This window comes from Indicator indicator, chromosome 7, assembly GCF_027791375.1.
Source record: "Indicator indicator isolate 239-I01 chromosome 7, UM_Iind_1.1, whole genome shotgun sequence".
NCBI lineage: Eukaryota > Metazoa > Chordata > Aves > Piciformes > Indicatoridae > Indicator > Indicator indicator.
Window position 1 is genome coordinate 21658607 of NC_072016.1, and position 17030 is coordinate 21675636.

The following is a 17030-nucleotide window of genomic DNA, read 5'->3' on the forward strand; positions in this document are numbered from 1 at the left end:
GAGGAAGGTTGCACTGATTGCTGCAATTAAGGCTTTGGTCCAGTGAATGAGCAGAGCTACCATATAAGTCTGGGAATAATTTGGTTTATATTGTGTCATGTAAATCCAGAAGAGCACTTTTGAGCGAGGAGAAACAAATATACAAAAGATATATACAAATATACAAAAGGAGGTTCAGGCTTTAGTTACAACACATGTTCCTTATTTACTCTCACAATCAGAAATCCACTGCTTACGTGATATGAAAGACTAAGCTGATAAGTTCTTTTTTTCTGGGCACACTTTTGCTGTATGGGACATATATAAATTATATTTCTGGTTTAGCAGCAGGGGCTTTTCTCATAAACAAATATGTGGCTTGTTTAAAACACAAACCACCAGAAATATCTCCCTGGAAATGGATGACACTGTGAAAAATCATTTAAAGGCTGAACACTTGCTAAATAAAACTTATAACTTGACAGAACATGGCTCATAGCCCAATTTGCAGCAGAAAACTTTTGTATGGAAGTGTGCATTAGTTTGTTGGGGGTTTTTTTGTCTTACAAAATCTGTTAATGTATTCCTATCTGTTTCACATTGGAGTCATGCTCTCTACTCAACTCTCTGACAAACTGAATTCCAGACTAATACATTCTAATGAAACAAGACATTACCTTTATGAATGATCTCATAGAGAAGAGGTTGGCCAGCATTGTTGAAAGGCCTGGTGCCAGGCAGCTTTGGGCTATGAAACCCAGTTTGAGCTCAGCAAGACAGATTGCATCATCCCCTTCTTTCCAGTTCCAGCTTGGGATATTCAGCAGATGGGCCTGTAAAACAAACAATGTTGGGATATTTAGCAGATGGGCCTGCAAAAGAAAGAAAGAAACAAACAAAAATATCCCATACATGAAGAACCAGATATGCTTCTTGGAAAACAGTACAATACAGAAGGAGAGAGCAGTGAATTATTTCTCTATTACTGGCTTGACTTTTTCTGAGTAGGCAGAAGCACTCCAAATATTTGAGAGTTAACTTACCTGGTAAGAAATGTTTCAATCTTACCTATTATACACAAAACCATACATTTCTCAAGCCATATTCTGGACGTGACACTCTGCCAGGTCCATCCTCACACCTGAACAAACCACAGACTGTTTTACAGCACTTTGAGCTACTCTCTGACCAATAAGGCACATACATAATATACAGGAATCCAGTATAACTTAGATTACAGCTCATGTGATGCTGCAACTGTTGTATGACATTGTCATTTAATAAACTATACAACATCATCTGTCTTTTCAATTTTATTCCTTCTGTCCTGAAGAACAGCACATAGTGAAAATCCAAACTTCTTCCTAAGAGTGCTACTTACAAGCAGTCTTACAGTACTTACAAGAACAAAGAAAATAGCTGACCCAGACAGACCTCTAGTATTGACATTGGTCAGTTAGGTATGGATATTTTTCAGTTATTGACATAATTCTACCGATTTTCTCTTCCATCTACCTTGTACATTTGCATGGACACAAGGAAACACAGAGGCCCTTCCTGCTTGTTTCCCTTTGAAACTTAGTATCACAGTTCAGTGCTTTGGTAACAGCTATTCCGGAAGATCACAGAATGTTAGGGACTGGAAGGGACGTCAAGAGATCATCTAGTCCAACCCCCGGATCATCTATACCAGATCGCACAGAAACGCATCCAGGTGGGTCTTGAATAGCTCCAGAGAGGGAGATTCCACAACCCTCCTGGGCAGCCTGTTCCGGTGTTCTGTCACTCTCACAGAAAAATAATTCTCCCTCCTGTTTCCATGGAACTTCCTACACCTCAACTTTCACCCACTGACCCTTGTCCTGTCATTGGGCATCACTGAGAAGAGCCTGGCTCCATCCTCTTGACACTCACCCTTTATGTATTTATAAGCATTACCCTTAGTCTCCCCTAGTCACCCCCTAGCCTCCTCTTCTCCAAGCTGAAGAGCTCCAGCTCCCTCAGTCTGTCATTGTAAGGAAGATCTTCCACTCCCTTAATCATTTTTGTGGCTCTGCACTGGACTCCCTCAAGCAGTTCCCTGACCTTGTTGAACTGAGGGGCGCAGAACTGGACACCATATTCCAGATGTGGCCTCACCAGGGCTGAGTAGAGAGGGAGAAGAACCTCTCTTGACCTACTGACCCCTTCTAATACAACCCAGGATACCATTGGCCTTCTTGGCCACAAGAGCACATTGCTGGCTCATGGTCAATCTTCTATCCACTAGGACCCCCAGGTCCTTTCCCCTTCACTGCTCTCCAGCAGGTCAGTCCCCAACCTATACTGGTACATGGGGTTGCTCTTTCCCAGGTGCAAGACTCCACACTTGCCCTTGTTGAACTTCATTAAATTTCTCCCTGCCCAACTCTCCAGCCTGTCAAGACCCACTGAATGGCAGCAACCCTCTGGTGTGTCAGCCACTCCACACAGTTCGGTGTCATCAGCAATCCTGCTGACAGTGCACTCGGTGCCCTCACCCAGGTCATTGATGAATATATTGAACAGCACTGGTCCCAGTACTGACCCCTGGGGGACTCCACTAGATACAGGCCTCCAACTAGACTCTGTCCCATTGACCGCAACTTTCTGACTTCTTCCCTTCAACCAGTTCTCAATCCACCTCACTACCTGATCATCCAGACCACACTGCCTCAGCTTAGCTGCAAGGATTCTGTGGGAGACAATGTCAAATGCCTTTCTGAAATCAAGATGTGTTCATTGGAAATAAAAAGAGAAAATGCAGCATTTTAAAGATCTTCCCCTCTGAACCCATATAAAGTAGAAAAACACCTTGTTTTTATTCTACAGAACAACAGGCTCCTTCCATTCACATACAGGAAGAGCACACCACAAGCAAAAAGTAATTGGTTTTGTTCTAATTCAAGTTTATAGGTATAAGGAGCTGTTAACAGTCAAATTTTCCAGGTACCAGGATTATTGTGTATTTCATTGAATGAAGGTCTACTCAGCCAAGCTTCTCCAACACTGGCCAGTAGTTGATGATTTTAGAAATAATTTTAAAAGTAGGACACATATGAGTAGTCTTCTGACACATTCTTTGTAGCTCTGTTAATCAGCAGTTTATGATCTTTCACATCTCAGGACTGAGTGAATCAACTTTGTTGTGCTTAAAGGCCACAAATATACCATCAAAAACTTAGAAAATTTCTTTCTGAAGTGGACTTATCATTTTGATCTCCACAGTATTTTTAGCACAAATTCCACAACTAAATAATGTTTTATATGAAAAAACACTTAATTTCCCTTATTTTGTACCTGCTACTTGGTAACTTCAGGTCTATATCTTCATGCAAAAAATAATAAAAAAATCACAATAAGACAATAATTCTATGCATTTTTTTTTTACTATCCACATAGAACTGACTTCAGATGACTAGCCTAGAGGCCACCAATTCATCTTGGGTAGCCCTAGTGTAATAAGATGAGCAAAACTTATAGAAGTTGATTGGTTAAAAGGTGACCTGAAATTAATAATCATCATGGACACCGTAGCTTTGGCAATTAAATCCTAGATGATTTATCTCCTGGATTTTGATAAGGTCTCTTGCTCATAAGAAAACTGAATCACCTTGTTACTGGATTACATAAGGCTTATTAGTATGCTTTTGTTTGGAAAGAAAAACACTATTAGAGGACCTAGAAAAAATTTGCATGAGTGACTGTCATGCAGCCAAAAACATGTCTGGGAAGAGACACTTTTTGGTCATCACATTACCTTATTGTGATACTGCAGCATCTGAGTGATAATTCTTATCTTCGGATGATAATTCTTTATTGAAATAACTCTAAAAATAAAGGAAAAAACAATTAAAATAACTTCTAGATTGTGAGTATTTAGATAATGTTTTCCAGTACCTCTACTTTACTGTGTTGTCAAGTGTCATAATTAAAATTGCACAATCCATCTGATTGTAAAGGATATTGCTTGAAGTCAAACCTATGCAATACTCACACCTAATCAAATTCAGTTAATAATTATCGGCTAATACTAGAGAATATCAAATTTCAAAAATTATTCAATTGAATGGTTTGCTTTAATGGAATTTGCAGAAAAAGAGACTTGTCTGGGCAGCTGTGTTCAAATACTATACTCATTCTGTTAGTCAAATAATACATTTGCAATTATATTCATCTTCAAATCAACATAACTGATCAAGTTTTAAAATTATAAGTATCTGAATAAAATCTCTTTTCTGCCCCACCACATATTATATATAGTTCCTAGATATTCATCATGTTTAAATACCTTGAAAAAATTCAAATGCAATTTCATCTTAATTTTAATGGATTATTCCAAAACTCATCATAAATTATGGAGCTACTTCCATAATCTGCAGCTTGCCTGCAGACTTAATTATTTAATGATTTTAATATACATTCAACTGTTTACAGATTAACAGTTGCTGGAAAGAAAAAATGTTTGAGAATGAGTGGATTCATGATATGTTAAAAGAAGAGAAATATACCATTTTAAAATTAAAAAAAAGTATTGAGAAAAATAAAGAAAAAGGCCAAAAAAACTCTGTTCTGTATATACAAACTAATGGTAGGAAAACAAGAATCAACACAAACAAAACCTGATTTATTATGGAATCATCAGTCTCAGAAGACTGAATTCCATCTTTACATTGGTGTTTTGCAGTATCTTGTAAACTCCTAGTGTGGGTTGTACTTTGAAGCATATCAAAGTTAGAGTATGAAACAACAAAAAGTTGTGTGTGTGATTTTAATTTATGTTATCTTTTGGATGGAGAAAGCAAGTCTTCCTTCTAATTTTTCACTTCTTGCTGAATTACTTAATTAAACATCCAATTTTGTTTAATTAAGTTCATATACATGTGAGAAAACACAAGAGAATTCCACTCTCAAAATTGCACTTCGGCATTTTATTACATTGGATTTATTAAATCTGTTAAGAAGGCACTAATCTGCAACTGAAATATTTTAATGTATTTATGTAATTAGTGTCAAAATAAAGTTATTCACATTGCAACTCAAAAGCACATCTGGGAAATTAAATTAGGCATATTTAAGTCATGCACCTTCCACAGATAACTAGATCAATTTTGCACAGTGAACTTTTTCCAGAGGAGTAATTTCATTATTTTTTTTAATGTTCTTCTTTATATTCACAGCTTGCAAACATCTGACAGGCCAGTAAAACTGGTTCCTAACACTAGCCAATTCTATGTTAGATAATTTGTGGCAACTCATTGACGTTTTATTTTAAAAAGGAGAGATCATTAAAACTTGAGTTATGTAACAAACCACGAAAATAAGAATGGCTTCAGTTTGTTATAAGTCTGGCTGTCGTCTCCTGAATGACTTTTTCATCTCCTTTCATTAGAAATTATAAGGAAAGAAGCAGAGCAAGATCTGGTGATCCCTAATGTGGTAAATGCCTTGTTCATCAAAATAAGCAACTTTTGATCTTCAGTGTAAAAATTAAGGATGAGCTAGGAGACCACTGTATCATTACTATCATGAAGTGTATACCTCGCTATGCCCTGTAACTGCAGTGCATTACTTGCAGGAGTAGATACACCAAGAGGCAATGAGGTATAAAGCAAGTAAGGGTCCTTCTGTCCCATCATTGACAGAAGCCCATGGAGTACATGCACTCACATAAACTATTGTAAAAAATTGACTCCATTCCCTTTGCCTTGATCCCTGTTGGGACTGTGTTCAACTACATACCTTAAACCTTAGTTCCTGCAAAATGAGTAAGAGAACCAAAACTTGTGCTCCAAGCTACCCTTCTGAAACACTCTTTCTAAGGCAGTTAATTAAAACAGTTTAGGTTAAGAATTTAAGGTACCCTCATCTCTGAGCTTTTGAGATAATTTGTCTGCCAGAACTAATTCTGCAATGTTCTTCGAGTGCAACAGATGAGCATTAAAGCCATGTGTGGCTATCACCTATCTGGACACCAGAAATTACCTAATCAGAGTTAAAAAACAAAAAACAAAATTGAAAACTTGGGAGTTTACCTCATAATATTGGAGGCATCTTCAGCATCTGGGTCAGCGCAGTATTTATTGGCAAGGATTAGGCACGCATCTGCTGACTCTATCTGAGACACCAAAGAAAAAAGCAAACATAAACAGCAACATCTCTTTCCAGCTCTTCTTTCACCATAAAGTATTAGAGAATTTAACACTGCAAGTGTGAATGTCAGTTCTTAATACTGCTAATAAAAACTGTTCACTGGCTAACCTGAGTTAATGTGAGTGATTAGAGCAGCTCTCATGTACACGTTGCAATTTCCTGAAAATTGTTTATGATGCTGTCCAGAGGGACCTGGACATGCTTGAGAAGTGGGCCTGTGTGAACCACATGAGATTCGACAAGGCCAAGTACAAGGTCCTGCCCCCAGGTTCAGGCAGTTCTTGGTATCAGTATAAAGGAATCGAGAGCAGCCCTTCTGAGCAGGACTCTAACAGAACTGGCGGGTGAGAAGCTGGACATGAGCTGGCAATGTGCACTCACAGCCCAGAAGGTCAACCCTGTCCTGGCTACATCAAAAGAAGCTTGGCTAGCACGTTGTGGGAGGCGATTCTGATGCCCCACTCCAGTGAAATCTCACCTGGAGTACTGTGTCCAGCTCTGGAGCCCTCTGGAGCACAAGAAGGACATGGACCCATGTGATCCAGATGAGGGCCACAAAAATGATCAAAGGGATGAAGCACCTCTGCTATGGGGGAAGGCTGAAAGAGATGGAATTGTTCGGCCTGGACAAGAGAGGGCTCTGGAGAGATTTTAGAGCAGCCTTTCAGGGCTTATATGGAGCCTGTACGAAAGATGAGGAAAGGCCTGTTGTGACATCGGGTAACAGTTTTAAATGAAAAGAGAGAAAACCTGGACTAGATCTAACGAAATTTTTTTTACAAGGAGAGTGGTGAAACACTGGAATAGGTTGCTCAGAGAGGCGGTGTATACATCATCCCTGGAAACATTTAAGGTCATGTTAGATGCGGCTCTGAGCAAGAAAGTAGCTCAATTATTAAGTCAGCTGAGGTATAAAGGTGTTAATGGATGCATCATTTGTAACAAAATGCTAAAATTTATACCCGTAAATCCATAGGAAGTTTCTAAATATCAGTACAGTGCTCCCACAAGTCCTGCAGTTTTGATTGGGAACTTACATACCCTCCTATTAGATAGGATGAGGTGCTGAACTGACGATTTAGAATCTGAGCACCAATTTCAGAAAGCACGAGGAGAACTGACCTGCTCATGGGATCTCTATGCTTTCAATAACCTTATTTCTATTTAACTCAAAGCAGATGACAAAAGCATTTTTCAGTGTATACCACCAATACCAACACAAAGAAGAGTGCAGTAATACAAAACACAAAATACCAACATAGAATTATGTGGTCATAATTAGAACATTTTCTTCTGATGAACGGAAATAATTTCCCTAGCCAAAACTGACAAAAGACATGATTAGTGCTCCAGAAAGTGTTAATATTGCACTAAAATATTCTTGTCTTACGCAGCTGCTTTATATCCCATTGGAAAAAAAAAAAAAAGGAACATAAAAGAGTTAATGCTGTAACTGACATTTTGCTATCTTTTTTTTGTTATTATTTTTTATTTAAGGTTCATGCTTTGCTTCAAGCATACAAAATAATTTACCACAGAGAATTTTAGACAACAAAATAATCTCATTTTAGCTAGCAAAGAATCTTAAATTGTATTTATTTTTTTTACAGGATTCTAGACAATAGAAAAAGGGTCTAACAGGTGAAAAAATATTTTCTAATCTTGCTGATGAAGGTATTTTAAGCAATTACTGTAAGACAGTGCTCTATTACATCAATATATTAAGTTAAAGTAGACTCCTGAACTAATCCCCAATGAAAAGTTTACAGAGTTCAATGGCATGGCAGACAACGTATCTTAAGTCACACTGTTACTGTAACTTTTGAGATCTACAAATAGAAGATATAAAGATACAAGGGAAAACACTTTGATCCCTTCTGGGATCTGCTGGCCAAAGTACTGTGGGACAAAGCCCTAGAGGGAAGAGGGGCCTGGGACAGCTGGTCAGTATTCAAGGATCATCTTTTCTGTGCCCAGGAGCAAAGTATCCCCACGAAGAGGAAAGCGGGAAAGAATGCTAGAAGACCTGCCTGGATGAGCAAGGAGCTCCTGGACACGCTATCACACAAAAAGAAACTCTACAAGGAGTGGAAGAAAGGACAGCTAGAATGGGGGGCGTATAAGGAAGCTGTCTGAGCAGCAAGAAACTTGGTTAGGAAAGCTAAAGCTCAGTTAGAATTACATCCAGCCAGGGGAACAGTAAAAATTTCTATAGGCATATTAATGGTGAAAAGAAGACTAGGGAAGGCGTGGGCCCCCTCAGAAAGGAAACAGGGGAGCTGGTGACAAATGACAGGGAGAAGGCTGAGGTTCTCGATGACTTCTTTATCTCAGTCTTCGCTGGCAAGGGCTCCAACCACACTCCCGGGATCACGGAAGATAATGGCAGGGACTGGAAGAAGGAACTGCCCATTGTGAGTGAAGATCAGGTTCGTGACCATCTGAAGAACCTGAAAGTGTTCAAGTCCATGGGACCTGAAGGGATACACCCATGGGTACTGAGAACTGGTAGATGAGGTTGCTAAACCCCTCTCTATTATATTCCAAAAGTCATGGCAGTCCAGGGAGGTCCCCACTGACTGGAAAAAAGGAAACATTACTCCCATTTTCAAAAAGGGAAAGAAGGATGACCCAGGCAACTACAGGCCAGTCAGTCTCACCTCTATGCCTGGTAAAATCATGGAGCAGATCTTCCTGGAGGCACTCCTGAGACAGAAGAATAATGAAGAGGTGACTGGGGACAATCAGCACAGCTTCACCAAGGGCAAATCCTGCCTGACAAACCTGGTGGCCTTCTATGACAAGGTCACAACACTAATAGATGAAGGCCAAGCAATTGACATCATTTACCTCAACCTGAGCAAAGCCTTCGACATTGTCCCGCACCACATCCTGGTCTCCAAGGTGGTAAAGTCTAGGTTTGATGGATGGATCATTCAGTGGATAAAGAACTGGCTTGATGGCTGCACCCAAAGAGTGGCTGTCAATGGCTCCACATCCCAGTGGAGGCCAGTGATAAGCGGAGTCCCTCAGGGCTCAGCCCTGGGACCAGTCTTGTTGAACATCTTTGTTGGTGACATGGCCAGTGGCATTGAGTGCACCCTCAGCAGGTTTGCTGACGACACCAAGCTGTGTGGTGCAGTAGACATGCTGGAGGGAAGGGATGCCATCCAGAGGGACCTGAACAGGCTGCAGAGGTGGGCACAAGCCAACCTCATGAGGTTCAACAAGACCAAATGCAGGGTCCTGCATCTGGGTTGAGGCAATCCCAAGCACTGATATAGGCTGGGCAGTGACTGGCTTGAGAACAGCCCTGAAGAAAGGGACTTGGGGGTGCTGGTGGACAAGAAGCTCAACATGAGCCTCCAGTGGGCACCTGCAGACCAGAAAGTCAATCACATCCTGGGCTGCACCAAGATAAGCATAGCCAGCAGGTCAAGGGAGGTGATTCTCTCCCACTACTCCACTGTGGTAAGACCCCACCTGAAGTACTGCATCCAGTTCTGGAGCCCCTATTAGAAAAAGGATGTGGAGGTGCTGGAATGTGTCCAAAGGGCCACGAGGATGATCAGAGGGCTGGAGCACCTCTCCTGTGAGGACAGGCTGAAAGAGTTGGGGCTGTTTAGTCTGGAGAAGAAAAGGCTCTGAGGAGACCTTATTGTGGCCTTCCAGTATCTTAAGGGGGCCAACAAGAAAGCTGGTGAGGGACTTTTTAGGGTCTCAGGTAGTGATAGGACTTGGGGGGATGGAGCAAAACTAGAAATGGGTAGATTCAGATTGGATGATAGAAGTTTTACATCATGACGGTGGTGAGACATTGGAACAGGTTGCCCAGGGAGGTGGTTGAGGCCCCACCCCTGGAGGTTTTTAAGGCCAGGCTGGATGTGGCTCTGGGCAACCTGATCAAGTGTGAGGTGTCCCTGCCCATGGCAGGGGGGGTGGAACTGGATGATCCTTGAGGTCCCTTCCAACCCTAACAATTCTATGATTCTATTAAAAAGAGTTTATAAAAAAAGATATTATTTATTAGGCAAGCTAAGAGATAGAAAAAAATCTTTTGGGGTTACATGAAGAAAAGCTTTACTAGTTTTTTTTTTTTTTTTCAAAATAATGCAATGAATACTTTAAAAAAAAAAACCAAAACTCAATTAACAGGACAACAGAATAATATAGCTGTTACCTTCACTCTCGCCAGGTCATGGGGATTAAGGACTGAACCCTGATAAAATTCCACCTGAGTGAAGTGTCGTTTAAAAAGAGCTTCCAGCTCAAGGTTAGGGGAGATACTGTAGACACAAGAGCAAATAAGAAGTCAGTTTCCATATCTGCCCCATTTCCTTAATTGAGAGATTTTAGGTGTTCAGATTTCTGCCGGTGCTTTTATTGTGGTGTGAAAACAGCCTTCAGTGCTTAAAATACAAATACTATACTGCTTTCACTTCCTTACTTCTGTCTAGAGGGCTCCTAACTCACTTCATTTTGCCACTGCACACTCATCATGTGTCAGTTTCTCACAGAATTGAACCCAGAACAATTGTTGCAAATATCTGAAAATATCCTTACACAGCATTCTTCACATAAATTGTCTAGTAAGACAGTCATCCTCTGCATGTCCCCACCATTCTCAAGGCAGTTGATTGCTTCAAATAAGAGAGATCAATGCAAACTAACTAAAAGCCAGAAAACAAACCCTATATGGACTCTAGGGCCTATATGAGCTACAATTAAACAATTATGCTATGACTTTCTGCCTCATTTCATTTTGCTAGAAATAAAAAGATATTAAACGCTAAATTTAATAAGAAAAGGAGAGATGCACACAAACATTTGTCTATGAAGGTACCAAAGAAAGCAGGCACAAACAAGGAGCCAGCTGCTAAACTCCCTTCATGTACATATGCACTTTCCTGATTACTATCACCATGTATTTCCACTCTGGAAATGTAGATCTCCACTTTCCTCTCACAGTCAGTTCTTGCTGTTTCTTAGAGAAACGAAGAAAGCATGCAAGTTCCTTGAAAATATTATCTGTAGTTCAGTTTGAAAGGACTAAATAAAATCATTGTGTAAGTGCTACTGATCCTTAGTACTAATTATTGCAACACTATACCTTCACAATACCTGTGATGTGTCTCCTCTATATTAAAACAAATTCTGCACCTAATTTTTTTCTTTAGATAAATATCTTACAATATGAAAAAAGTAATTTCTCCTAATGAATCAAAGGTCAAAATGTATTTTCAGATAGCATGCATTCATAGGACACAGCATTTTCCAATAAATTTAATGATTTCAAAATTTTCGGTAGAAAATGTCACTAGAAATATTTGCCATTAGAGAAAACTATCACATATATTTATTAATATTATTCATTTCATCATTCTATTTCCATTTCAACTCCGTGTTTAGGTATCTACCTCACAACTGTGACATTTGGGTCTGAACTCTGCTTTAAACACCTGTACTTAGCAATGGTTTATAAAAAAATTGCAGAAAACAACTGTTTTCTCAAAACACATTGTTAACAAAGTAATTAATTTTTCAGTTATTTGGACCTTGAAAGATCCTCTGTCTTCTCAAAAAAGATACAGCTTCATTTAATGAGTTTTATATAAAACTAATCTTGAAAGATTACTCACTTATGCAGAAAGACGATTTCTACGTTGACATCATCCCTATCCTTGTGCAGAAAGTCCTTCAGGAAGTTGGACACACTTTCAAGTGTTATATGACCACAGACAACTATGTGCCTGTTACAGAAAAATAAGAGTTAATCTCGCAAAAAAGGGTAAAATAAGCAAGCAAGAGAGCAGAGAAGGAAATAGTAATTTATTGGCCAAAAAAGAGCATTAGTCTTGTCTAGATCCTATTCCATGAAGTCAGAGAGTGAAAACATCAGTTCCAATGGGTGCTTTGCAACTGCAAATACATACACACCTGCAAAGACTGCTACGATTAACAAAACATTTGGCCAAGTTATATCACACATTTAACAATAAGTAGCATAATTTATATATATCTATGTTTATACACTATTAACCAGACTCTTTCCAAGTCATGTTTCTTTATTTTACACATCTTTCTTCACATCTTTCCTCCTCTACTGGAATTTACTGTTTAAATTCTTGAGTTATGACATAATAAGACAGCAAATCTCCCTAATATGATTCCATATCTTATCATGGTTCGAACTAGTCACTTATGCCAACAAAGACAGTAGAAAGCTTGCCAATCAAGGCCAAAATCTGCAAAAAAAGAAATCTTTTTCCTATCATAACTCCTACAATGAGAGAACTTTACAATTAAAAAATCACTATTGCATCATGCAACAGACTGATTAAAAAAAATAAATAATCAAAGTCTGCATAGCCTATGACATCGTTATTGTTTTTATTGCTCTACATTTCTATTACCAGATGTATCTGACCGTGTAAGATGGAAGCACAGTATATGCCTAGGCACACATTTGTCAATTCTACATCTTAAACTCTGAAAGGCTGAAGAGAAGGCCTAGGATATTGCACCCTTCCTGCCTTAAGGGGTCTTGCCTCCTTTATTATTGTAAAGCAAAGTCCAAAATTTTGTGATTAGAATATTCTACATTGTCTCATAACTGTCTTCATGGTATAAACTCAACCCCAGCTTTCACTACTGTCAAGAGTTTAAGATAGATGATGATTTTGATAACCATTTTTGATAACCATTAACCAATAACCACATTGCTCTTAGAAGTCAGAAAGAGGAGATGGAGACACATCCAGCTCTAACAGCAAGTAAATTTAATTTGTCATATAATCTATGCACAAACGCTACAAATACACAATTTCACAAATTTATTTGGCACTCAAATGGCCAAATGTGAAGTACAGTTATTCCAAGAAGTAGACCATCCATGTTTCACCTACTTGATAATTGTTCTATGAAAACTGAATAACAGAAATTTCATTGGCTGGAAACAAATAATAGGTGGTAGCAATGATTACTTATGTAATGGGCTATTATAAGAGTCTGTTCTTATTTCATAATTTGATGCTTGATGAAATGCATTTGAAAAGTGCACAGAATTCATTGGAAAAGGGATAATTATGCAGAACAAATAATAAATCAATAATATGCATTATGCAGTGAATAATATCACCACCATGTACAGTTAATTTTGCAGTGGTTCAGATGAGGACTAGAAAAGCAGATCACAATAAAATATTGTACCAGTCCAGCATACCTTATGACATTGGTTTACTATTACCACTTTTTAAATAGCATAGCACAGAGTTTCAAAGCTTTATTCTGAGATACGATAAACTCACACAACTCTTTTTGACAGAGTTCTTGCTGACATCACTGGGACTCAGGTGTAATTTTAGAAATAACAGCAATCAAAAATATCAGCAGTTTAATTCGTTTTAACAGACAGAGAATATGTTTATATGAGACTCTGAGCATGCTGGATTTTACAGACATAGGAGTCAATAGTATGAACATTCATTACTAAAGTAGCTATCCAGAGTGTCTGCTTTGGCTTTAGTGAGATTTTAGATTTGCATAGTAAGTGTATAGAGCAATGAGTTCTTGGGACTGTAAACACTTAAAAATACAAAAATCCCCAAGTTAAAGATTTCCTGGTTTATGAGGTGGTCAGTATAAATGTCAGAAAACAAAATATGAAACATGTTAGTTCCTTCTTTTTTGGTGTAAGAGGTCGTTAAGAGGTTGCCCCAAGGATATTTGCAGCTTGACAGAGTCTGGAGTAACCTCTGTACTGGATAAAATCATGTCTGTTCTACCCCCTTCTGAAGCTCTCTTGCTCAGTTTCACTAGCAGTCAATTTCCTGAGCTGCCAACACTGGGTTCCTATGCGTTATTACACTCACAGATAGGTCAAGAAAATAACCTTCGACAGAAAAGGGTAAGATACGATTTCAAGCACTGAGACACACTCCTCACCAAAAGGATGATTCACCACACAACAGATCAATGTAAATGAAAAAAAATCTAAGGTAGTTCAGATTCTAAAGGGATTTTTAAAACTTTGTGCTTTACTAGATCTAAATTCTGAAGACGCTGCGTTTGGTAGACTATGTTAGAGTAATATATTAGGACGTTCTAGCTGTTCAGTGGTATTCAGCACTCTTCCTGAGTGTAAAGCCATCCAGCACCAAAACCCACAGAAGCTCAAGAAAATTGTAAATAACAACTAAAAATACTCTTTTGTATTCCTTTCTAAGAAGAGCAATTTGAAACTATGGGTAGTATTTTCATCAAATGCTTCCATCTATTACCAATTAAGAAATTAAACTTTTCAATTTGCTCAGATGATGTGAATGATTTTTAATTAATTTTAATAATAGAAATAATTTCTTCTTGTACAGATCCTGACTGTTGGCTTTAGCACAATCTCTTCTTGAATGCTACACTGGATTCCTGTGCTGACAATTTACTTCATTGCTAGGAGATTTCACTTCATATGGGTTTTTTGTCATTAATTAGAGTCAACATTTTAAAAGTATGGATAAACTGAAGAGAAAACTACAAGCCAGAGAGAGTCTGCAACCCAAATTACTGTGCTGCAGAAGAAATTGTCATAGGAAAAAAAGATTACAAGGTAATTAAGGTAGGAAAAGATCTCCACAGATTATCTACTGCAAAAAAATCCCAGTAGAAGTAGATGCCTTTGGTATTCAGTCCTATTATGATTTTCATTCAGTAGGGTTTCACAGCAACCTGCTCCAGTGAAAATAAACCATTTGGCTGTCACATACTCTTGCATCAGGACTGATTCTTTTGAAAGTGCCACAAGGCATCTGTGCCATATTTTCATTTTAGCACTCTGATCTGGGACTGTTCTCTGATCTGATCTGATCAGTTCTCTTTGCTGTTCTTAAATAGTACAAAACAGTGTCTGGACCAGTGACTGCAATAAAAACTCCTGATTTTCAAACAGTAATTTTTTTATAAGATACTTGCATTAATTTTTGGTTGAAAACTACCACTCCCCCCTCAAAAAAAAAAAAAATCTTCTTTTAATATACATTATATTTTTGCTCAGAAGCAGAAGAAATTGCAAACAGATTTCCTACTTGCCCAGAGAGAGTTATTAGGTACATTGCTTAAGAAAATCTGGAGAGTTTATATTGTTCCAATTTGCCCTGTATATGATTTGAAGATTTATAACTTCCTCTGTTTGTTCTAATAACCAATCCCTTCCCACATACAATCCATTTTTTTCCATGTACTGAGAAGTAAAATCACCAGATTGGGTATCTTTAGCTTTGAGCTAGAGTTGGTTGGTAGGAAAATATTGTATTAATACTTTTGGGTCAACAATCTGCACAAAGCTTTTGTTTATTAAAAATCTCAAAAAGTAAAATTATTATGATTAGTTTTTTGGGGTTTTTTATGGTTTGTTGGTTTGTTTAGTTTTTTGATTGTTTTCATTCTTTATAAAAGAATTTAGAAATTCCTTTACAATATTAAAAACCACAATTCAGGAATTAAGACATTTTTCTTGCTGACAAGTATTCAGTAGAATTAAGGTCGCCGTTAGGTGTCATTGGTATCATGTATCAGAGGTGAAACAGGTTTAATGTACCAATGGAAATCCCAATTATATGATAGTGATGCTGCAAAAACAAAATTCCTTTACTGAATCAAAAGCTTATCCAGACCCATATTCTATCAACCAATAAAGCCAGACTAATTCATTCTCTCACATTCCTACTTATCATTCTCAAAATTAGTGACCAAAGATGAAAAACCAATTCAGTTCTACACAGTTGATTTTACCTGTGAAGCTGCACAACTGAAATTCTCTATAGCACCTATTATTTTTCCCTATAGCACCTATTATTTTTCCCATTCAAGTATTGGCATAATGATATATTTGCTACAAATACACTAGCTTCTTATAAAGTCAACAAAAATGGTGACAAATGGTCCAAAGCTACCACAGATGCAAACAGTTTCACAAAGAAAAAAAGATGAAATAAGCAAAAACTAAAACATCTAGAATTCTGACATGTTATAACATACACTTAATCCATGTAAATGAAAACAGATTCATTGTGAATAGAATTCTTCAAAAAGTTATCTTTGCATGGTTCTTCCTTCAGAGGACGCAATACGAAAGGCATATCTGTTTATTTGGAAAGAAATTATATCCATTTTATTGGAATGAGTATAAAGAACTTGAAAAAACTCACTCTAACTAGTGTGTCATAATAAATCAAAGGTAATAAACACAAAATTCTCTGCAGCATGCTGTTGAATACATGGTGTTCACTTGTCAAGTAAATAAATGAAGTGTGATGCATATTGAACCAGATGTCTGTATAAAACTATAATATTTATATCAAATACATATGCACAAATCTCTTTATGGTCTTTTTGCTTAATGTTCTGATCGTGCCTTCATCTATTGACTATCTAAATGTTTTGCCAGTAGCAGACTGCAATGGCTGAAGTAAGCAGGTTCTTGTAACGTTCAACTTGTTCTCCTCAAGGAAGGATGGAGTCAGGCTCTTCTCAGTGATGCCTGATGACAGAACAAGGGGCAACAGGTGGAAGTTGAGGCATAGGAAGTTCCATGTAAACATGAGGAAATTTTTTTTCACTGTAACAGGCTGCCCAGGGGAGTTGTGTAGTTGGATGCGTTCCTGTGTGACCTGGTATAGGTGATCCTGCTCTGGCAGGAGGGTTGGACTAGATGATCTTTTGAGGTCCATTCCAGCCTCTAAGATTCTGTGATTCTATGATAATTTACTAAAACTTACTGATCCATTCACCAGTTCTGCCTTCTCATAATGCACTGCCTGGAATGTCCCCACTTAAAGTCATAGCCTATATATTTTTGCAGAATACTTTAGATCAGCAGATTTATAAAG

General features: G+C 38.1%; 1 protein-coding gene across 4 annotated transcripts in view; it reads right to left on the reverse strand.

The window, feature by feature from the left end:
- Positions 1-17030, reverse strand: part of KCNMA1 (potassium calcium-activated channel subfamily M alpha 1) — a 413411-nt gene that overhangs the window by 129470 nt on the left and 266911 nt on the right. For all 4 annotated transcript variants that reach the window (XM_054382054.1, XM_054382052.1, XM_054382053.1 and 1 more), the window contains exons 10-14: positions 11790-11900; positions 10331-10436; positions 6033-6115; positions 3758-3827; positions 657-812 (exon numbers count right to left, since the gene is read on the reverse strand). In XM_054382054.1, the coding sequence (XP_054238029.1) occupies positions 657-812; positions 3758-3827; positions 6033-6115; positions 10331-10436; positions 11790-11900 (526 nt within the window). The remainder of the gene's footprint in view (positions 1-656; positions 813-3757; positions 3828-6032; positions 6116-10330; positions 10437-11789; positions 11901-17030) is intronic.